This window comes from Eurypyga helias, unplaced genomic scaffold (assembly GCF_000690775.1).
Source record: "Eurypyga helias isolate BGI_N326 unplaced genomic scaffold, ASM69077v1 scaffold45394, whole genome shotgun sequence".
Classification (NCBI taxonomy): Eukaryota; Metazoa; Chordata; class Aves; order Eurypygiformes; family Eurypygidae; genus Eurypyga; species Eurypyga helias.
The window spans coordinates 1-24,217 of record NW_010247817.1 but is presented as its reverse complement, the minus strand read 5'-3'; the positions used below and the strand labels follow the sequence as shown (position 1 = coordinate 24,217).

General features: G+C 36.9%; 1 protein-coding gene across 1 annotated transcript; it reads left to right on the top strand.

Moving 5' to 3' along the window:
• Nucleotides 1–890: 890 nt before the first annotated feature.
• On the top strand, nt 891–20,439 carry LOC104509032 (coiled-coil domain-containing protein 132; the record flags this gene model as incomplete). The annotated part of the gene is made up of 9 exons (XM_010150835.1): nt 891–933; nt 3,191–3,289; nt 5,233–5,373; nt 9,263–9,398; nt 13,605–13,702; nt 14,430–14,524; nt 15,312–15,410; nt 18,643–18,733; nt 20,263–20,439. Coding segments are annotated over 9 exons (979 nt in total), but the record flags the coding sequence as incomplete, so codon positions are not given.
• Between the last annotated feature and the right edge of the window lie 3,778 nt (nt 20,440–24,217).

The following is a 24,217-nucleotide window of genomic DNA, read 5'->3' as shown; positions in this document are numbered from 1 at the left end:
TAGGTAGGGAAGCTAGAATGTATCTTTTGATAGTTAATGTGTAGGCCCATTAGGAGAAGATTCAGAGTGCAGAAGTAAGTTGTCTAAAATCAGGTATGGTGATTATCCTCCTATGAAAACTGTGCTTTTCATGAAGAGAATATCCTGCCTATTTTGTGGTTGCTTCAACCCTTCCAAACAAAAACACAGTAGTCCTATTTTGTGTCTTTATTTTTCTGGCTGGTGTTGTGAAATCTGTAAAGCTGATTGTTGGAAAGGAGCAGTTGTGCTTTTCTTTTTCCTAAACAGTTTCTGTTATGGTAGCTATTTTTGTTAATCTTTCAATACCAAATGCAGCTCAGAGAAGTGAAATAATGGTATTAAAAAGATTTTCTGAGAGTTGCGTAAACTTTTTTCCCTATAGTGTTTCTGTAAGGGGTTCCTGAGTAAGAAATAAATGTTGCTATACCGTTGTTTGCAAAGGCTTTGCACCTATCTGGTTATGTTCTGTTGTAAACCAGAATGCCATGTCAAAACATGACATGAGCGTGAGTTTCTTGAAGGTTGGGTATGTCTTTGAATGTTTGGCTAAATTCTAGCAGGATGGGGTCTTGTGTGAGCCCTCCTAATGCTGTTGCATTGTAAATGCAGGATGATGTGCTGCTGCCACAGATGTTTTAATTTGAAGTGTTCGGAATTAATGCCTGCAGTAAGTGCCCTTCAGAAGTAATGATAGCATGGTGATGCTAGTCTGATGCAGTAACAGCAGGTTAATGATTTATGATAAAATACTTTATTGTGGTTCAGTAGCAGGCAGGTTTGTTGTTTTTTTTTTTTTGGAAACAAGAAACTTGGTGTGATGTGTTAATGCTTGATTTTTTTTTTTAAAACATTTTTTCTTTCTTTAATAGCGAGTTGAATTCAAAACTGCAAGACACTTTGGAACAAATAGAGGTAAGAATTAATATATTGATGTTTAGTATAAGCATTTAACCTCTAGGGACTAGAGCTTTCTAATGCAATGTTATTAGCAATTACAGAGCATGCAAATACCGTCTTTGGATCGCTATAGTCGTTACTATTCATGTAGTCTTTCTGTGCTGCAGTCAACTTAAATGCTGTGTAATGTTATCAAACTTCTGAGCCCAGCTCACTAATGGTGCTCACTTTAACTGGTAGAGTAAATAAAACAGGCACGTAACATAGAAGTAGTGGAGCAAAGCTATGTTTCCTATATGGTGAGGATGCATGGTGGGTTTCAGTCCATAAACTGCTGTGAATTCTTTAGATTACTTTTCACAACTACTTTGGAGTAAATTAGCAGCATGCTAATAGGTTTATGTAAGCTACACAAGAGCTCACTGTTCCACTGAAAGTTTTACTCGGCAGCAAACAGGGAACTGCTGGACAGAGCTAGTCCTAGACCATAGAAAGTGGGACTTGAGTAGTTTGGGAAGATGCGACTAAGACAGATTAGTTTAAGTTGGTAAATAGTATCAGAAAAGCAAATGAATATAAATGGCAAGTGTCTTTCTGGAAACTGGTGACAGAAAAAAATTAATGAACAATAGAAATTCTTTTAACTCCATTACTATGTAATTTTGAGCTGGAATTTGGAAAGGTTTTGTAAGAAGTCTAGTAATGTCAAAATGTATTGTTTATATGTAGTGCATGTAATGCCTACACATGTAATGCATAGCAGGAAACTGAGTTAGCTATCCCAGCAGCTCTCTATGCCTCTGGTCACATGCTTTTTAGAAGGTCAGGTTAGTGCATGTATTATCGTACCTTGTTATTTAATTTCCCTGTACAATTAGAACTTTGTTGAATTTCTGCTTTCACTTTCTTGCAAAGCTTGTCTTTGTTCTTTTATTCTTTCACTAATATATGCTCTCTTCAGAGCATGGCTGGTTCAAAAGGGCTAATGAAATGGCTGTTTTCATTCTTTCATAGACCAATCATTAAACTTTTGCTTAAGATCACTCAGCTTTCAATCCTATTGCTTTCATTTACATGCCGTTTATTCCTTGATTGAAGTCGCTTAAAAGGTGATATGCATCTTCCTTCCAGTAACAGCTTTGCCGTTTCAGTTGGTGATAGCAATTCACAGCTAGCCGAATAATCATATGCAAGATGTTTACTATTTGTGAGTTTATAAAAATACTGTATTTCCCTCCTGCGAAAGTATCTTCTTTTTTACTGGAATTATGTCTGTACATATGGCAGAATGTAAGTCGTCCTGGGGTGATCACTCCCATATGGGGGTGCTCCCCATCAGATGGGTTTAGTGACTAGCAAGGGGAAGAAATATCTGCTAGCTGTGTATGTTATCTTATGGTATTGGTTCCCGTTTAGGTTTTTTCCATTGCTGATTGAAAATAACTAGAATTAGGCTCTGTATCTCTAAAAACATTACAGTGTCTAAGTAAGAATTATGTTGTTAAGCTGCATGGTCAAATTCTTGGAAGCCTTATTAGTAAGTCATTAAGTATATGATCCTTTTTTTTTTTTTTTGCATTCAGTGCACATAATAGATGAACTTCATTTATTGCAAAGCTGTTCAGTATGGTCAGACACATCTCTGATGGAAAAACTAGTAATTGTGTGTGTGCGCTTTCTTTTCTACTCCTGCAGTACCAATTATTATGTATTATGTGTAGTACTCCAGAAATGACTTATTTCACAATGAACTTTTAAGTGAGACAGTGTTAATTCCATTTAATAGGTGGTGGTCAGAGGATTAAGTAGTCTGTAATTTAATTGCTTGAGCTGAAACACCTGTGGAGCATTTTCATATTTTTCCCCAGATCTGGGTCGGTCTTAGGAGTGGCAGTAGACTGAGTTAGAAATCCTGCCTCTTCCATATTGTGATGAAGATTACCATCCATGTTGTGATGATGATTACCTTCTCAAAGTAAACATCACCTTGAATTTGACTTCGGTGAAATAGCATATTTTTTACTCTGCTTGTTCGTGGAAACAGTGGAACTGTTTTGCTGTCTGAAATTTCAGACTGAAGTTCTGCAGGCTGCAACAAGTAACATTTGAGCACCTTAAAACACTCCTTAATATACATTCTTGGCTATTGTATGAGCATAATTACTGGATTATTTAAATAAACAGCTTTTCCTCACTTGCTTTTGCTGAAGTAATGTATTACTTGGTCTGTTTTTATGAAGTGTTTAACACATTCTTTACTTCACGTTTCTAGGAACAATTGGATGTAGCGCTCTCCAAAATATGCAAGAACTTTGATATCAATCACTATACGAAGGTTCAACAGGCTTACAGGCTGCTTGGAAAGACACAAGTAAGTACTCATCTTCCGAGTTAGTCACAAAGAACAGTGGTGTAACAGCATGAAGCTTTGAGTACTGTGATGGAAATTTATTTTCCTAATGATGTTGAATCTTGCAGAGTATACAAAGAATTTTATAATGCTCAGGTAATTTAACAGTAATTGCTAAAGGTAAACAGTGTATTACTGTAACATGTAGCTTTTTGGACATGGTATAACTAATAGTTCCATATTTCATCTCTGTTTTTAATGGTATTTGCATTATTAATTGTGTTTGGGCATGTGAGTACTATTTTTGGTAGCTAGGTCCCTGTTACAGACTTGTGCACAAGCTGTCCCTTGTACATGTGTGTTCCCGTTTTATATTGTCCTCAAATGCCACTGGAATGAAGATGTGAGGAGATACTTTTTTGCAACAATATATTCCTAATACCCGATCTAAACTTCCCCTGATGCAACTTGAGGCCATTTCCTCTTGTCCTATCATCAGCTGCCCAGGAGAACAGACCAGCACCCACCTCCCTACAACCTCATCTCAGGTAGCTGCAGAGAGTGATCAGGTCTCCCCTCAGCCTCCTTTTCTTCAGGCTGAACAACCCCACCTCCCTCAGCCGATCCCCATAAGACTTGTCCCTCAACAAGGAAGGAAGTTTCAGAACAAAACACAAGTGTTATTTGATACTACATGGTTTTGCCTGCTCTGTTCCCATGATAGTGGCTTGGTTTTGACATTTCTTTAATTACTATTAAGGTATGTATTTTGAACTTGTCTTGAAAAGAATTTTTTTGCATCATAATTGAAGTAGCTCTCATTCTGACCCCTCTTCATTAAACAAAATGACAAGAATGTTCAGTGTCTTCAGGAGTTTTCATATTTTCATCTGTCATTCTGTTTCCTTTGACTAATTCAAGTTAGGGCTAGCTGCAGAAGCTGAGTTATTTGCAAAAGGATTGGAACAGAATTGCTTGGTGTTTTTTTTTCTTATGGGGGCAATTGAGTTGTCAGCCCATGTCAGTAGCTAAAAATGTCAAATAGCAAGTCACAAAAGTGACCATTTTCAAATCTGCAGTATCTGATGACTTCATTGTGCCTTATCAAATAATCTTTTTAGCAGTTCTTATATGCCATACATACTGACTATTAGCATATCTTGAAACAGGGAGAAAATTCAGGGTCTGAAATGGGCTAATGTTATATACAGTTTATTAACAAAGAATCAGGGAAACAGCCTTACCTGAAACTCAGACATTATTATGGCAAAACTTGTATGTTATATAGTCATCAGTGTTTAGTACATGTACTGAAATGTTTTTCTGAAAAAAAAGTTAGTTTTATTAACCAAATGTCATATTTTGTTTTTATTGCCAAGAGGGTTTTTATAAGACATTTATTGATATTACAGAAAGGTGTGCACGTCACATTTAATCCTACTACATATTCTTCAACGTCAGTTGGCAGGGGAATGGATTGAAGACTTGGTAATCGTGGTTTTAGTTCTATTAATCGCGAAGGATATGTTTTTATCTTAGTTGGAAGTATTTCCAGTTGGGAAAAAAATAACACTGATCTGATTGGGAAAAAATAACACTGATAACTGATGACACGTTGATCAATGATTGGGAGCGTAAAGGAATGAATGGGTAAATTCTGTAACTAAATATATTATATGTAAAATTAATATTTGCTGGAGATAATGTAAAAAAAAAAATCTCGGGAAGTTATAGATGGAAGATGGCATGGGAAAATCATTTTACTGGTAATACTGCAACTCTTTTACGTTACTGTATTGTAATATTGCCAAGGCCTGTGTTAGGTGTTTTAGAAACAAAGATCAAAGGCCATGCACTCTTGTGAACACTCCTGTGTTCAGTACTGGAAAAGACTTACATGGAAAGACGGTGGCCTATGACAAACTGAATTTTACTATTTGATTTTGTTATTCCTTTTCTTTCAGACAGCGATGGACCAGTTACATATGCACTTCACTCAAGCCATTCACAACACTGTGTTTCAAGTAGTCCTTGGATATGTGGAGCTGTGTGCAGGAAACACAGACACCAAGTTTCAGAAGTTACAGTACAAAGACCTCTGTACAGTATGTAATTCTTGCATATATGTATATTTTTTAATCTGAATTTTTCCACTGTTGTAGGTGTATCTTTTGTAAGTAGGGACTCAGTTATCAAAATAACCCTGCAGCTACTACAATTTCTTAAAATAACTCATAGGCAGATTGAGAGATTGGTTATTCACAACTTAATGCTGGTGTTTATTGCGCTAAATCTTAGCACTTTGGCGTTAGTGTACACACCATATAAATAAATGTAAAGAAGTAAATCGTAGGATACAAATGGAGATCAAGATTTAAAAAATCCCCTGTGTTCAGTGTAATGTGCTAGTTACTGGAATCACTGTTAGCTTTGAATTTTATTTGAGTGTGTTTTGGCAGTATTCATGATTTTGATAATACTACATTTCAGTAAGAATTCTGGTAAAGTTACTAATTTAATTGGAGTCTCCTCATTACTCCTAACTTTGCATCATATTCCTTGCACTTTTGGCATCAAGATAAGGGACAGCTGTAATACTGAGATGCAGAAACCTGATGATAGACTGGGCATAACCATATATTTTCCTGTAGTGTAGATTTTAGATGCAGTTTCTTCCATGTGTATGTTTTGTTTAATTTTTTAAAATGCTTTAGAGTCTATTACTATATTTTGAGTAGTATTTTTAGTTCCTCTTTAATTCTTTTGCTTGTGATCTTACTGTTAAAGCCTCAGAAATTGTCTTAAACTTTAGTGGTAGGGAGAGAGTGAGATATTTTAGGTGATTGTAACATTGATTTAAAACTTGAAATTCTGTTTCGATCTTGAATGTTCTTTTGTTTGTTCAGTCACAGGCTGAGCCCTCATCATACTTCATCAACTCAAGGGCCCACACCATCAGTTGCAATTTATTAAATCAAAGTATAATCACAAGAAGATTAAAATTCACATTCTGATCTACTTTCTGCTCTTTCACTTCTCAGATCTCCTGGGATTGTGTAGCTTCAGCTAGTAAACAATACATCTGCATTGAAAACCAATTAATTGTGAAGAAGTGCCCCTTGGACTTAAAAGACTTACATAATCTAAGAGCCTTCATTTGAGCAAAAGTAGATTATGAAAAAGTAATTTATTGGGAGTAACTGACATAAGTATTAATGAACAGAAGAAGTAAGATTCCAGATAGGTTGTATTTGCACTTCACTGAGGTGAATTCCAGTTGAAGAAAGCCAGCAAACCCTGATCTCTGTTCTCCAGACTCCAGCCCTTTTGTGCTTCTGCTTTAAGTCTTCAGAAGGTGGTTTTGATTTCATAATTCATAATGTATTTTTCTTCTGATTTTTTTCTTTATACTTCTATATGTCCTTTAGTATTATTTCTCATTATTTGCTAATATTCATGATACTGAGCTAGCTGCTAATCCTTACCTTTTTATAGTGCAGAAGGATTTTTCAGACCACTGGAAGGTACCATATTTTGTAATACACAGAGAGTGGCTTTAACTGTGTGGTTATGAAATTATTACCTCAGTATTTCCATTTGGTTTTCCTTCTGCAGAACCATCATGAGATGCTTCTTTAGTTACGTGAGCCTGTAATAGCTGGAATCTGGCAGTCTGTGTAAAGGAAGGTGCCTAAACTTCAGGCCTATAAAGTACTTATGAATACCACAGTAAATTCCTTGGAATTTATTGATTTTTTTTTTTTTAAATTTTTCATTATTCTCTTGGTAACAATTAGGTATTTAGGGACAGGCTGCCTATGGGAAATTTCTGTAAGTTACATGTCTGTGCACTCTGAATCACTATTTCCATGTTAAGCGTTTTTTTCCTAGTGATATGTCATCCTCTGACTCACATCCTTTATCCTTTTGAATAGTACTGGAGCAAGGGAGCATTCTTGTGCTTCATACTTGAGTTTTTATTTTCTTTATGCTAGCATAACTTCAAGGAAATTCAGTAGTTTATTTCCTTAGTCTAAATGGAATTATCTTGGTATTTAGTAAGTGATCCTTTCTTCTTGGCCACCTGGAAGCCAGTACATTCTCAAGTACAGTGATCTGCACTACCAGAGTGTAGATTTTACAGCTACTAAAAGCCCTGAAATACAGTAACACTTTCTGATGAGTTGGCAGAGAAAATTGCTGAAACAGCTGTTGAAATGGCAGGGCAACTGTGTTTAAATGATAAACTTAATATCCTGTTTTGGTGCATTCTTAGCAAAAGTCTGTAGTATCTGAGATTAAAGTGTCCCAGTAATGCAGTCAGTAATGTATATCAACTATCCAGTTAAAGGGTATTTTACAAAGAAAGTATTCCTAATTGTTACTTTTTATGCACCAAGAACTCTTCCTGTTTTGTTGGTGTATCTGGAATACCTAATTTATATCCTTGAGGCAGCTCTGGTTTAATAGGGAACAGAACCAGAATAAAAATTTGTTTGAAAAAACCCCAAGCAAAGTGAAAAGACATAATGATTAATATCAGGCCTCCAGATGCTTTTGCTAGTGACATCTATTAATGCTAAAAAACCAGGTTTTGTGAATTCTTAATCATAAGCAGAGCGTAGGAGAATATGGCTTGGATGGTGTGTGCTACTGCCAGGAGCTTTATTTAAGATTAGAAAGCAAGAGAACATGATTAAATAGGAAGTAAAGACGTAGTTTATAATTTTTCTTTTTACCTGAAAGATGAAAAATAGGAGCAGCCTAAGTGATGTATCTGCATTGATGAAGAAATCTGTCCAGTCTAATGTTTATTGTCCAACAAATGTAATAGTCGAGCTTATCAAGGTTCTGCTGCAATTCATTGCTAAGGAAGGACACTCCGTGTTTATAAAGCCACAGTTACATCAGCAGATGAGGATGCAATTCAGAGGGAATTGATTGCTTTGATTAAGGGTTTGCTCTCTACAAAATCCATGGTTGATTGTTTTGGTGGTTATGGTGACATCACAGTTGCAGAAGCTGCTACTATTTTTGAAGAGTTTTAACTAATGCCAAAGCTTCTGTATTATCTTGGCTGTGTGTTTTTGGGTTAGCATGCAGTACCCACATGGAAAAAGCTAACTGGCCTTGCAGAAGTCACCTGTGGCCACTGAAGTAACAACGGGAAAGTATGAACTGTTTTCTATAACAGGGTTAGTCTGAAGTGCTGATTTCCAGACTTTTCTGAGAACCTTTAATTAATAATGTAATTGAAATCACATTTCTACAGCTGAACTTTGCCTTTGTTTATACGCTGTGAGACTGTGCTGTTTACAGCAAATGAGACGAAGGGTGATGTACCATTGCCACTCAGATAGGCAATATATTTCAGAGTCTTTTCTTTACCCAGCAAGGTCCATTCTCAAATTCATCCTTTACCTGTCAGTCTCAGATATGTCTACAGTATCTCTATCTCTGACAAAGTTACTTCTCTTCACCTAATGAATATCTTCAATCACAGTGGTTCTTTGGAGCAGGGTGGATCGGGGGATAGGTCAGCGGCCACCTAAATTTGTTTGTTTTAGAACGACTTTATCCAGCATTTAATCCAATGGGGCATCAGGCAGGAGGGTTTCCATCTACTACTGGAGTGGAAGTGTGTGTATCAATGAACTGAGGTGGTGGCTGCATGCCTCTGATGGTGAGATGTGCTGACATTAGTCTATAAGGCTTTACTTCTGTATCCAACTTGCTCTTCCATAAATATAAGACATATATGGGCCAGTTGAAACAATAAAAAGGCTGCTAACAAATAAAGTGTGCACTTTTAGACAGCATTTGGTTAGTTGAGTAAAATCAGGTATTTGTCAGGTTTCAAGTGCTTTGAAAAGGAAACTAATTACACATCAGGTACCTCAGCTGTATGAATATGGAGGGTTTTCTATGGTTTGTTTTGCCTCTGCAAAAGATGAACATAATTAAGTTTCATGATATTGTTTTGTTTTTCCGTAGCATATTACATCAGACAGTTACATTCCATGCCTTGCTGATCTCTGCAAAGCCCTCTGGGAAGTCATGCTCAGTTACTACCGAACGATGCAGTGGCATGAGAATCATGACCAAGATGAGGCAACAGTTGTGTCTGCTGGTAAGGAACTGTTCTGGAAACCAAACTTCTGATATTTTTCTAATAATTTTTCTTATGCTCAATTGGTGTGTTGATACCTTTGTGGTCTTGACTTAGTGCCTTCAGCATTGTTGCTTATAGTATGCAGTAAGGACTTAACTACTCACTGGATTTTTGTAATATTCAGTATAACGTTCATATTTTTAATGAATACGTATGTGTACCGTTATTGCAGATGTACAGTTTTATTTTAAACAGTGTTTATTGTTGAGTTGGAAGTCAGCTGTGGTAGATGACTACTGAATCTGAGATTTTTTTTTTCCTTTAATACAGAACGAATGTGAAATTTCAAATTATTTTGATCAGTGATGAAATTTTCAATGCATATTAGGCTTAGTAGATTGGGATACTGGACTGTGTACTAGGAAAGGTTACTGAACCAATAGGGCATGAATCTGTGGTATGTCTTTCGTTTTGATTTTCAGGAAATTCAACTTCCTAAATGTTGTATGTCATATATACTGGTGAATCCATCATAAGGTAGGGTCACAAGTTCCTTCATACCCTTACAGGAATAGGCAAATGTTTCGTCTTGAAGTATAATTTTGGTTTTCTTTTATTGTTGTTCCAGTTTGTGTTTTTTAGGACAGAATCATAGAACCTTTTTCCATTGTCTGTTTTAAGTCCTCCTAAGTACATTTTGCTGGGTGCATTCTAAGTGAATGCAAAATGTCTGAAGACAGACTGTATTTCTGCACTGACCCAGGATGCTTGTGTTTGGCAGAGAGCAGTGTGAAACTTAGTGTATTAAGATTTATGCAAAACTTCTATTTATTTGAATCAGACAGGATTGCTCTTTTCTTACTGAAAAGGAGAGTTCTGTCGAAGGACAAGGGCTGTAGGATTGTTGCTACAGTTATTCCTTCGTGTCTGATTTGAATAAAACTTGTGTCCTTTACGTAAGATAAGAAGAAATAGAAAAATATGTAAACAGAAGTAAGGTACAGATCTTGGAACACTGCTTCCTATAGTGTATTTCAAATCCAAGATTTCTTTAGAAAGTCAGATTTATTACAGATTTTATGTCTTAAAAAGGATGAAATTTATGCTAATTAACATTTTTTTCCTACTTTAAATTTGAAAAATTAATGAAGATTTTTTTAGGACTGTCCTTCTTGTGTTGTGTGGAATCATAAAAAAAAAACTTTACAAAAACTCTGGATTTGTTGAAACTGTTATTTCAGATGAAAATTTTTGTAAGTATCTCAGAATTAAAATTGAATTGAAAGAATTAATTTTGAGGTGCAGCATGTGAAGAAAGATTCTGAAGTTTTGCATGAATTGCCCATTCTCAATAATATGTACTTTTAGGTTTAAAATAACTTCAGATAATTACATTTCTTTCTCTTGTTTTAATTTTGTTGGGATTTTTTCATTTGTAAAATAAAGCAGGTATCGTGAAGAGGTTATTGCATGGAAATGTAATCACAGTAGACTACTTGCTCAGCTGCAGATGTAATTTTAATAATAGTTCCCCTTAGTGTGGTTACTTGTGATATCCTGAAGAAAGAAAATCATTTGCACTGCAAAACCTTTTATAGGAATGATTAAGCCTCATAAAGTGCTATATTCGGTCACATGAGTAATTTTAAATGCATTGCCTTTTAAATGCGTGCCAGTGTGTTTCCATATGTTTGCTACTAATCCACTAAATCTTCTGTCACTCAGTTTTTACATTTCTGTCTTAGCTGTAATGTACAACTGGAATGCATGTGAGCTACTGAATCACTTTTTGAAATACCTCAGCAATGATAAAGCTCACAAAAGGGAATTTCACAAGTACAGTTTAATTTCAGAGAAACTGTAAATATCTACCACATGTTTGTTTTATCTAGAAGTCATTGCTCATGCTGTAGTAATTATTAAAGCTGTACGTGGAAGTCTCATTCCATATTTATTGATTTAATAGCTGTGATATGTGCAAAAGCCAAAGAGAGAAATTCCTGTAGAAAGGGCGGGTATGCAAGAAGGGACCAGGGAGGCAGTTCAGATTATGCTAAAATTACCCCCTCAATTAAACCCCATAGACTGGAGCAGTAGAAGGAACAGTTTTAACTGTTGTATGTGTATCTGGCTTTTATAATTTAAGAACTGAAAGCTGTCCTGGTATTTTTCTCTCATAGAATCATAGAATGGTTTGGGTTGGAAGGGACCTTAAAGATCTTCTAGTTCCAACCCCCCTGCCATGGGCAGGGACACCTTCCACTAGACCAGGTTGCTCAAAGCCTCATCCAGCCTGGCCTTGAACACTTCCAGGGATGGGGCATCCACAGCTGCTCTGGGCAACCTGCTCCAGTGCTTCACCACCCTCTCCGTGAAGAACTTCTTCCTGATATCATGCCAGTTAGGTCTTTCTTTTTTAATAGAGAAGCTTATCCAACATAAGTCCTGCATGGATTACGGAAATGAGTCTACACTTCATCTAGATTGTGTCATGCATTTGTGGTTTTTAATGCCTGTTACAGATGTTAAAATGTATTTTGACTTTGCGTAACTTGGAAATAATTGCTCTTCTGCATTTCTGAGTTGTGTCTGCTTCGGATCGTTAAATGTTCTGCTTATTTGTGTTCTGAAAATTAGTCTACTTTGAGACTGAAGAGCAAAATGGAATAGAAAATGGTTTCTTGACATGTATTTTTTTAATTTGGAGCATTTATAGGGGAGACTCTTTTGAGGCTTAGACAAAACACCCCACACCTCCCTCCCTCTCCCTCCCCGAACTGAGTTCAGAATTTAAGCTTATTCTTTCAGTTACAGAGTGGACTGGTCTTGGGGCATTACTTTTTTTAAGATCAGTTAATGAAAACAGATAATTATTCTTAGTTACAAATGCAATCCTAAGTACTTTTAAAGCATGAGACATATTTTAATACCTTTCATGCAACAGGAAATACTAATGAGGTTTAGTTTGGGTGGTTTTTGAGAGGAAATGCTGGGCTCCGGGAAAAGAAGTGCCTTTGTGTTAGGAGCCTGGGTGTGGAGGTAGAGAGATGAGACCGGCTGGGCCAGGAACAAGGGAGTGAATAGTCTTATCAAGGACTGAAAACGAGCTGGAGATTGCGGAAAAGATGAAAAGACAGGTCTGAGCTGTATGGCAATTTTGGGGTGCTGCAGGCAATCTTAATTCTGTGTTTGCAACCTCTTGAACGATGGGTTAGAAACAGGGCTGTGCACACTGTAATATTCCAGTGTAACATTTTATGTGAATTTTTCTTTCATGTCAAATCTCTAAATGCTTTGGGCTTTAAAGGAAATGCATGGTTTTTCTTCTTGTCAGGAACAGCAAAGTTTTGTTTTCATGGGGAAAATTTGTATGTATAGTGTAGCTGAGACAGAGCTTTCCTGTGGTCAGCCGCAGGTTGTGAAGTAAACTGCATGACACTCTGCCATCACAGACTGCAAGGGTAACCACAACCGCATGCTCAGAAACTACATATAAAATGTTACCTTCTCTTTTTAGGATGGAAATAAAATATATTTCCTCCATGGGGAAAGAGGGACAACTTACAGGGGAAGTTCACCGTGAATTATAGTTCCTCTGTGGAAAGTGATCCAGTGCTGTCGGAATGAAGGTTTTAGAATTAAATAAAATAATTTGGAAGAATGAAAGACATCTGATGATATGATTGACATTATTTCATGCATAGGCATAGATCAGTATGAGAAGGGGAAAAAGAAAAGAGCATGCTGTATTGTTTGCAGTACTGACACTGTTCATAGAAAAAGTGTTAGCATTTTTCCTCAGAGTTGGAGACAGAACTTACTGGGGCAGAAAGTTAAAAATCTTGCGTCTGAAATTTTTAAGTTCGTGATTCTTGTCTGCAAAGGTAGGGCATCTTAGAGGAACTTGTAGAGGATAAGCAATGCTCACTTCAGCATTCAACTCTGTGTGTTTGAAACATCAGTATCTATTACTCTCCTCTCTTTTTGATTTTTACTGAATGTGTCTTACATAAAAGCAGTCAGAAGCTGTCCTGGTCTGCATTAGCATATAATGTTTACATGTGCTTTATTAATTTCCTTTCTAAAGTTTAGAGCAATGGAGCTCTCCTGGAGTTTGCATAATGGATAATATGATAATAGCTAAGGCAGAAGTTTTATTATGAGTAGAAAACAAGGATACGTTTCAAAGCTTTTGGAAATATCTACAATACCTTTCACATTCAGTTTCAGATGGCAGCAATGTGATTGGAACTGAAGAGAACAGTTTTGACCGCAGCTATGTAAAAAAGAAATTGGAACATGGGCTTTCACGAATATGGCAGGTATGTGTTTTGTTTTTTTCCTAAATATTTATCTCCCTGCAACCCCTCTCCCTTCTGCCCCAGTATTAATTACAATTATATTTATACTGATCTTCTTAAAGAAATCTCTCCTGGGATTTTTTTAAGTGATTTGTTTTGAGCTATATGTCAAAACCATGGAGATACAATTTCTGCAACTCAGTTACTCCTGGTCACTGTGCTTACAAACTCAGTCAAGATACGCAAACATAGTACAATGACCTCCAGCCTGATTCTACTTCTCCCAAGCTGTGTGCTGTCCCACAATCTATTTTCCTCTTCCTGTGCTTTTCTTTTGTTAGCACAGTCATACTGCTTTATGTTTCTGGTATAGCTGTGGAAAACCTGAAGCCTTGTGAACCTACCTGGTTTCACAGAATTCCTGGTCTGATTGTTGGGTCACTTTGATGTGCAGTGGGACCCCAGATGTATGATGCCTTTTACATAGCTGAATTGTAATACAGAGCTCTGTTTTTTGAGTGGCAATCTAGGATTTACCTTGTGTAATAGAGGGTTTAAAAAACCTGATCATATTATTTTAGATAATCAGTGATACATCAGTCATGTTTAGAAAATGGGATTCTACTCTAAATCTCAAAAAAAAGTTGTAAGTGCAAACAAACCGAAAAGTGCGAAGGAACCAGGCATCTGAGCCTTCACCTTTTTGTCTTTAGTGTATTAAGTATACAAAAACTTTTTTGTTTTGTAGGATGTTCAACTGAAAGTGAAAACCTATCTTCTGGGGACAGATCTGTCTAACTTCAAATATGATGACTTCATATTTGTACTTGATGTTATCAGCAGGTAAACTGATGATCAGACCACTTAATACATATACACAAACTTGAACTCTCATAAGAGAGCACAGTTAATTGAGGCTGATATTTACATTCTTCTGCCAACTTTATCTACTGATAAAGAGCACTTCTTTATGTGGGAGTTTATGAGGATGTACTTAGGAGCAGTAGTATAAATTGCTTTGCTGCTCAAGTAGTGTTTAATTGTGGTATGATTTCAGTATGGTCCAGCTTTCAAATTTCAGGTGTGCAGATCTGACAATTTTGATCTTTCTAAAAGCTTTTAAAGGGTCTCTCAGTCAAGAGCAGTAAAATACTGTGGTACTGCTAGCCTGCACAGTATTATATCCTTCTGTTTTGGTAATAACATGATGGATTCACACTGAGCTGTACAGCTTGCCCTGCATAATGGGATCTCAAAAAGGCATTTACTTTGCTTAGTCCTCTTTCTCTCTGTGTATGGGACATTATGATAGGATTTGGAGGAAAATGAGACATGTACTTCTGTGGAGTGAGAGAAGTGTTTGCAGCTTAACACTGGTGCTCTGCTTTTATGGGGCTGCATGTATGTTCATGGTAATGATTGAGGCTTGTAAGTCAGACTGCAACAGCTGTATTAATAAATCTTTGTTTTATTAGCTTTGCATAAGCTAATTATTAGCTTATACAAAGCTAATACTGTACTGTATATTATATTAATATAGCTTTGTTTATTATAAATGTATTATAAAATATTATATAAAGTATAAAGCTACTGTATATTATATTAATAAAGCTTTGTTTTATTGTTATAGGCTGATGCAAGTTGGAGAAGAATTTTGTGGCAGTAAATCTGAAGTTTTGCAAGAATCTATCAGAAAACAAAGTGTTAACTATTTCAAAACATACCACAGGTGAGTCTTACTATATGTGCAGTGGATGAATCTAATTGCATTTATTCTTGTTGTGTTTAATTTTAAATGTTTTCCAAAGGAATTCCATAATGTTCCTGCATTAAGGTTGAAAGATAGTGAAATATGTTTCATGATGCGAACAGGGCTCTGAACACTGCACAACAGGAGGGGTTGGAGAAGCCTTTCCTTCCACTATGGTTGTGGAAAACACTAGTTTTGCAGCAGGCAAGTCAGATAATGATGAAAAAGATTTTATGTAGAATTTCAGTAGTTTTTCAGGCTGTGTCTTAAGATGTCTCCTAGGATCCTGAGAATGAACACCTCTGAAGTCCATACTTGTAGAAGAATTACTTCTTTTTCTGTGCCATTACATAAAAAGAGCTCATTTTACATGGCTCTGAATTTTTTTTTCAATATGCAGTTTTGTCTTATATTAAGATGTTTAGAACTGAGTGCATCCTTTTGAGTCATGTTTTCATAGTTTTTTCATTGGCAGTATCTACTTACATTTCAGTCACCTCGACAGTCACATCTGAGGTCAGTCATACGTGCTGTCATGTTCAGGCAGTCTCTGGCCTCAAATATGATATATTTGAAGCTATGACAGCTTCAAGACCTGTCTTTTAATTGTCTTGATTTCCCAAATGTTTTGGTTTGTATGATTGACAACTCTTTCAATCTAATTATCTAGCATTTATCTTCTTTCTGTGTAAAAAGCTAGGAAGATATGAAGAGAAATACAGTGTTCCTTGCTCTACAGAACTCTTACTTTCCCAGTCTTGATCTGTTGTCTGTTGCGTTGGAGCTGTCATACAACTAACACATCCAAACCTATTTGGTCTCAGACTTTCTGCCTAAAATCCAAAACTTAGGAAAATTGTGACAGTAGAACATGAGACAGTCTAAATTGCAAAGCTGAGACCATGGTTTGGAATTTCTTCCAGCTTTGGTAGTTGTAGCTGGGATTTCTTTCCAGGCATTTGATGAAGACCTCAGTTCCAGTTGGTTGAAAAGCTTGAGCCTTAAGCAGATGCCCGTTATGTCTTGTCAGGAGATGATCAGTGGTGTGGCATCTTAATCAGCTCTTTATTTCTTGAAAGTGTTTCTGAACCCTGAACTGAATTTCATGAACTGATTTGGAAACTGAGCTTGCCTCTCTAGGGTCAGAAGAGCTGTTTTGGTGTACCTAATTGCCTTTTATTACACTGACTTGCCACATAATACTTTATTTGATAAGTAAATACTGTTTTGACCATTATGGTTTTGCTTATGTTTAAAGGACCTATTTGACAGCCTAGGGAAGTGGAGACTAATTTTCTGAATTATCTTTCAGTCAAATAAACGTTAAGAAACATTTATGGGGGTATGTACAGAAATGGTAATTTTTTTGAAATCACTTGTATTTTTTTATTAAGGTAATGTTTCTTGTAATTCTTGTGAAAATAAAAGGAAATCATGATATGACTTAAGTTATGTGAACCTTTTTAATAATTTTTGTGTTTTGTGCTGTGTGGGTATCGTGAAGATTAATTGGCTGATGTTTTCAACCTCAGAAGGAAAAATATAAAAAAACCCTCTCTCCCAACTCAGGTTGATTTATATAAAGCTTTAAGCATCTTGCCTTTTCAGATCAAGCTAATGTGGCTTTCACTCTCCTTGTGTATTTAATTGGAGAGGAAAAAAAAAAAAGCTAGTACTTTTAAGTATTCATTAGTACATAAAAACTACATAGAGCTGAAATGCGAGAGTCCAGGAGTAATGGGTTCTTTGATTGTGTAATTTGACATATGTGGCCTCCTGGGCGGTGTGGTGCTTTAGAGAACTGCCAACATAGAGGAAGCATTCAGAGGAACTGGGCATGTCATTCAAAAAGTGTAGAAGAGCAGTGTAATAGTAGAGCATACATGAAGCCTTTTTTTGGTAAAAGTTGATTATTTTGAAATATTAGAATGGGCTTTTGGCAGAGAACATGGGTAAGGAGATTTTTGGAATGCAGTTTACTTTTTGTTCTGATATGTCTTAGAAAGGTGTGTCTGATCGCTGAAGCTTTTCAGAGGATGAATGCATCAGACCTTCCATGTGTGCCTCTTTACAGACTTGTACACTGGTGAAAATGAAGAGCATTTGTTCAAGTACATTGCCAGTGCCTTGATTTCAGCTTTGCAATTGTACAAAAAGTGGTGCTGTGTGCTTTTTAAATGTTTGCTTTTCTATGACTCTTTTTCCTTAATCTTCCTCTCGAAAGAATTTTCACCTGTAATGCTGATTTTCACAGGATCTCTGTTGTTTCTGTTGGCTTTACTGTGGGAAGATCTGCAAGCTACGGGTGTTCACTGCCTCCAAAATAGCACTTGAGGTTTATTTGCATTTAACTGGTGAATTTAAATAGGCACAGCAAACTGTAGTCATAATTCAACATATTGCTCATCTCATTGAGGCAAGAAAACGTTAATCGTAGTGGTGATTGTAGTTCATTATTGTAATAGTGATATTTCTGGAATATTTTACTGCCTAATTAAAACCCCAGTGCATAATTTACCAACTGCTACTCGTTAAGCAAAACAATATACCATATATAAGAAGAAAAGATAGTCATGTGACCTCAATAAGCACTCATTGCTGTCTTTTCCTATATGAGCTCCTGCTTCTGTGGCAAAAAAGATTTTCTTTATTAAAGGTGTTTCTGCTTATGGCTGAACGGAGACTTTTACGTTTCCCTAATGCGTTTTCTATATTAATACCAAAGTAAAGCTAAGTGATGAATCAAAATACAGCTTAGGAGATTAATGCCCATTTAACATTATTCTTCTCTGAAAAGTTGAGATGTCTGTAAAACATTCGTTTTCTCCACTTCCCTTTTCTACCTGCTGGCTTCAATGGGTTCAAAAGAAACATTTATCTTGGGTGGGCTCACAGAAGCTGTCTGATAGAGTGTATATATCTTATTGCTTTCTGCAGTTTACGTAGGCAAAAAAAAAGGTCCATTACAACTGCATAATCATAGATGTTTCTCTATGCTTTCTAATGGTTTTGACAAAAAATACTGTTTCCAAGTTTTGGAAATTTACATTCTTAGAGAATTTCTCCAGAGCTGTCATAAAACATACACTGTGTTAGTAGCCACAGCTTTTAGGTGGTCTGTCAGTTGAAAGAATGAGTTTTCACTGTATAATTGTTTATTTCCTGATTTACTCTTGGTGCCCATTAAGAGTATTCGTTGTTTGTCTTTCAGAACTCGTCTTGAAGAATTACGAATGTTTTTGGAGAACGAGACCTGGGAACTTTGTCCTGTTAAATCAAGCTTTAGTATTCTGCAGCTTCATGTATGTTCTATGAATAACACATACAAATGTATTAATACTTCAATAGCTAAGAGTCCAGGTGTTCTGCGAGGTAGTAAGATCCATGAAGTATTGTGCAAATGTTTTTCATGGCTGCTAAAGCAACCTAAATTTCACTTAATTATATTGGAATCTTAAGATTCAAGTGCTTTTAAAACAGAAGTGAACAGAAGGAACACTTGCTGTTCCTGTTTCAGGCAGGTAGAGGTTTACAGGAGATGCTAGAGTTGTAAGCATAATGTTGGCCTTTATTTTTCATGGTTTAGTGTGCTGTGAATACCTCAGTTTTCCATTTCTAAATTATTTATCTGAGGGTAAGATGCTAAAAGATGAATGTCTAAAAGTTGTCACAAGTGCTCACTAGTTTGTATCAATTTTGGCATCTGTTTCTGGAAACACAGGTCATATTGGCTCACTTGGAAAGATAAAAAAAGTTAATTCTTCTGTGGTGAAGACCAACAGAAAGCAAGTAATTGGTGTGCTTGCCTGCTGTCCTGAAGTGATTTTGGTGAAGTTTAGCATGTGCTGGGTGAATTTCACCTGTTTTGCCAAGGGTAACGTGGGTGCCTATGATTAAAGCTATCACTAAAGTGCAAAAATGGATATAGCTGAGCAATCTCAAGCCAGAGATAATTTTGCAGTTTTTGTAAAGTTAACTGTAAAAGTAAGCAAGAAGCTGCTGGGGCAGTAGTAGCACAGAGGGGGAAGGGAGGAGGACCCCCAGTAGCATCCAGTAGCAATAGATACAATATTTTTAATAGAGAAATGGGATTATAAATCCATACATACTGCTCAAGGGACTGGCAGAAAAGCAGTTGATTCATTTAAACAGAAATCTAACGTTGCGATCCTTTTAACTGCATACATTTTGATCTTTAATCCTTTAGAGAAATGATAATGCACATTTTGCTCTTTATGAAGATCAGTAGCTAGAGTTTAATAGATAAAAATGTCAACTGAGAAGTCAGGGGTTTTAGAAAAAAAAGTCTAAAATCATAACTTATGTACCCTGCTCAGTCCATATATTTTCAAAAATCTGTGCCCTCACCTACTCATCAGAAACTTCATGTGCAAGGGGTTCGAAGAGCAATACATCTTGAAAAGAACTTTAAAAATAAAATATCAAGAAAAAAATCTCGTCTTTTGTAAATTACTAGGTAACTTGTATAGAGAAAACTACATTTTTAGATAGAATTTAGGTCTTGTCTTACCTCCTAATTTTTGTGAAATAAAAACCTCATGTAGTTTTCTCCTAGTTTTAGACAGTGAATTCTTTCAGAATGCAAGAGATAGCCAAAATATACTGAACACTAGGAAGAAAAGCAGTAGAAGATTGCGAATTTAAGGGTTAACTTGAGCCAGCATGAAGAGTGTGTTTCAATAAACATTGAGTTTTCATATCAGGTTAATTGACCACAAGTTTGTTGTTATGCTCTGTTTTTATGGAACTGGAGTCATAATACTTAACTGTCTTGTTGGTGTTTAAAATTGTATTTTATTTCTATTAATAGGAATTTAAGTTCATGGAGCAGTCACGTTCCCCATCTGTGTCACCTAGTAAGCAGCCTGCTTCAGCAATTTCAACAACAGTAACGTTATTCGAGCAGTACTCTAACGGAGGAAACCCATTTGAAATTCAGGCCGACAGCAAAGATGATGAGACAGAAGATGTGTTAGCTTCCAATGGGGTATGGAGTGTTGCAGGAAAAAAATGAAAAGCAAATCTTGTTCTCAGTAAATGATGATTATTTTCTGTATCAGTGATGGCAAAATGTCTTAATACAAGGATCCGTTAACTGCGGTAGTGTGTAAAAGCTCAAGTTCCTTTACTTCTTTAGTTAGGTACGTTGCTTTGCTTTTAACAGTGCCCGAAAGCCAGGCATCCTGTTTAAAGTTCAGTTTGTTTTGCAGTGGATTGATATTTTTTCCACTGAAGTCAGGTGTTCCTGAGGGCTAGCAAGACACGTTCCACTTAAATTAGTATTTTTCCAGGGGTTTAAGTTAGCTGTGTTTGTGGAAATAATTTTGTCATTTTAAGTCCAGCTTTCTGGCCTCTTAGGTAAGAGTAATTGTGGGTTGCTCCTTTCACACTGAAGTGATTTGACATGGATTGTGTGATGTTTCCTAGACAGTTTATAATTGTAATTTAAATCCTCAGGACACTTATTTTACAGTGGGATCTACTATAAAACTGAACAGTAACTTCGTATTTTTTCAGACTTCCGTCAAAATCTAGCAGTGGTCAAGTATGTTTTACTTTAAAACTTGGTACCTTTCTCTCAAATGCTACATTAGCATATTTTTATTAAAGCTTTTGCTCTTGTTTATCCCTTGGATGAATAATGTCTTCTTGGGCTTTTTTCTTTTTTTGTGGTCAGGTTGGGTTTAGTTTTTTTGTTTAAGGTTAGTTAATCCAGCTTGTCACACTAATGCCTTTCTGGTTTTCAGATTTATTTTTCTTGGTTTCCCTGTGGAACTTTAGTTGCAAAGCAACTTGATCTGTGTCTCACACACCTGAGTGTGATGCTCTGGTGTCTTTCCTTTTGTGTGCAATGCTGCGGTCTCTTTCCTACCATGTCACTTGAAGAGAAAATACAGTTGATTGGCAAAAATATTGTTGCATTGTGCTTAAAGGAAGCTGCTGGGGAGCCAGTTTTCTGGTGGTAGTTCTTCCCCTGTCAAGTAATACAGCAGAACATACGTGCAACCTTTTCATATCAGTAAGCTGACAAGAGTTGCATGATTATTGCTGTTAGACTTACAGAGGTACTCCAAATGAGTGTGTTACACAAAGATGAATGCCCTGTGGGGCATGCTGAAAACTGCTGAATTCCATGGTGCTAACCTCACCCAAAAAGCCACCTTAGCTTTCTTTACAAATACCGTGTTTCAAGTACAAATTCTGCATGCAGGGATAGTTACACAGGAATTGCCATGTTGGGTGAGACCAGTGGTCAGCATCCTGCTGCTGATAGTGGTTAGCACTAACTCTGCAGGCTCGTGAGAGGTAATGGGTCCAGCGGGTCTTCCTGGGACACTTAGTACAAAACATAACATGAGCTACAAAACAGAAGTGTGTGGAATGGTTTTCCTTTATTTGTTCCAGAATTCTCCTGAGAAAAAGGCAAAGGACACCGACAACTCTCACTCCCCCAGCCAGAACCACATTCCTTATTGGAGCAGAATAATACCATTATCCAGGAAGTTGTTACCTTTGTTGACTTATTACCACAGAGAGTCAATGAATTCGATCATCTATAATCATTCTAGTTAAAAATGTCTTTTTATTCTGAATTTCATAGAATCATGGAATGGTTTGGGTTGGAAGGGACCTTAAAGACCATCTAGTTCCAACCCTCCGGCCATGGGCAGGGAAACCCTCCACTAGACCAGGTTGCTCAAAGCCTCATCCAGCCTGGCCTTGAACACTTCCAGGGGTGAGGCATCCCCAGCTTCTCTGGGCAACCTGCTCCAGTGCCTCACCACCCCCTATGTGAAGAATTTTTTCCTTATATCTAATCTAAACCTCCCACTTTCAATTTAAACCCATTACTCCTTGTCCTGTCTCTACAGGCCCTTGTAAAAAGTCCCCCCAGCTCCCTTGTAGCCCCCTTCAGGTACTGGAAGGTGCTATAAGGTCCCCCTGGGCCTTCTCCAGGCTGAACAAGCCAAATTCTCCCAGCCTTTCATCATAGGAGAGGTGCACCAGCCCTCTGTTCGTCTTCGTGGCCTCCTCTGTACTTGCTCCAACTGGTCTATATCCTTCTTTTGTTGAGGCCCCACAGCTGGATGCAGTCTTCCAGGTGGGGTCTCATGAGAGCAGAGTAGAGGGGGAGAATCATCTCCATTGACCTGCTGGCCATGCTAAATTTGTCTCTAGTCATTGGAGAAAGTCTCTATGTAAAGGTTGCTGCTTCCATACCAGTTGTTCACTACTGTCTGTTTATTGAAGGTGTGTGAGGCTTGGTCCCAGCCAGGGCTGAAGCTACTTCAGACAGTAAGCATTGGTTTGTTAGGAAGGGATAGCCTCATGCTTTGTACGTAGGTGCCGGTGTCACTGCAAGCACCGTGGTGGAGATGAAGTTCTAGTAGATCATTGTCAGGACACAGTATGCCTTTTCTGGTGGGGCTGAGAGCAGCTGCCTCAGTGGGTCAGCAGCCTGTGGTTTTGGCAAAACAGGCTAGAGGGAGTCGTGATCCCATGAATTACCAGTAGGCTGATGTGTTATGCATGTAGCAATGTCCATGTTGTGGTTTCACTGTCTTTAATTTTGAACAGTGTCCCATTTGGTAGGTGTTCACGTTGTCAGGGACTTCCAAGGCTGGCTTCACTGTCCTCTTTTTCAAAGCTGTGTGCCAGTTTAGTGTTCTTTATTAGTGCAACCTTAATATATTTTAAATTGATAAAATCTGATTTTGTGCCTGGTGAAGAACTATAATGAATTTTGGCTTCCCTTTGACACCACAGGGACAGAATTTCTATGTGGAAAAAGTGAAATACCAGTAATATGATTTATTGTGCATTTTTTCATGTGAAATCTTGTTAGTTTTACAGTCATATTATAAAATAGTTTGTTTAACCTTAGATATAGTGATATTTGGAGAACTTAGGAATAGTGCATAGAACTAGCTTTTTTTTTTAACTAAAATGTAAATTTAAATTTCAGTTTGCTCAGTTAAAATTGACTGTGGAGAAGGATGCTTTTGATTTTTCTCCTCTCCTTGTGGAGATCAGTCGTGGTCAATATTTGCTTTGTGTGATATGTTTCTAGCAACACCATATATAAACAGGCTTATTTCAGGTTGAGTTTAGTCCATTGGAAAATGGGAACTATCTGCTTTTAATATTGAAAGATGTTAAGTAAATCTGAAGAACTGTACTGAGAGTGGAGACAAGAGTGTTCAGCGCTACTAAGGCGGCGCTTACTTGGTTTTAATTGGTGTATTTGGCTGTTAACTCAGTCACTGGAAGGATAAAATCCTTTCTAAAATCTTTGTGAGCCAGGGAAGTATTATGTACATTTACTGAGAGAATTAAGTAACTTAGTAGTTGTACAGGACATCTGACCTGACTGGGATTAGAAACAAGATTTCTTGTGACTAAGTGAGTATACTCTTCAGGTGACCAGCCTACCTTCCCTTTTCACATTTCTCATCTCTCCATTACTGGCTGTTCCAAAGTGCTGACAGATAGAAAGAAATTTTTTTTTTTTTTTTTAGTAAAAGTTACACCTATTTGTTTATCCTTTACATAGAAATGTGAGATATAGAAACAGGTAATGTGGGCTAAAATTTCTACAAAGGTTTTAGGTTTCAGTTTCTTGACAGACGAGCTAAGGTGGAGATATGTTTGGGCACTTAAAATTTAAATTTCAGACAGAGGTTGCACAATTTGGTTTCCAGACACTGCAGACATGTTTCCAGATACTTCAAGAAATGGCATCAGTGTGCTGGGTTCAGCCAGGA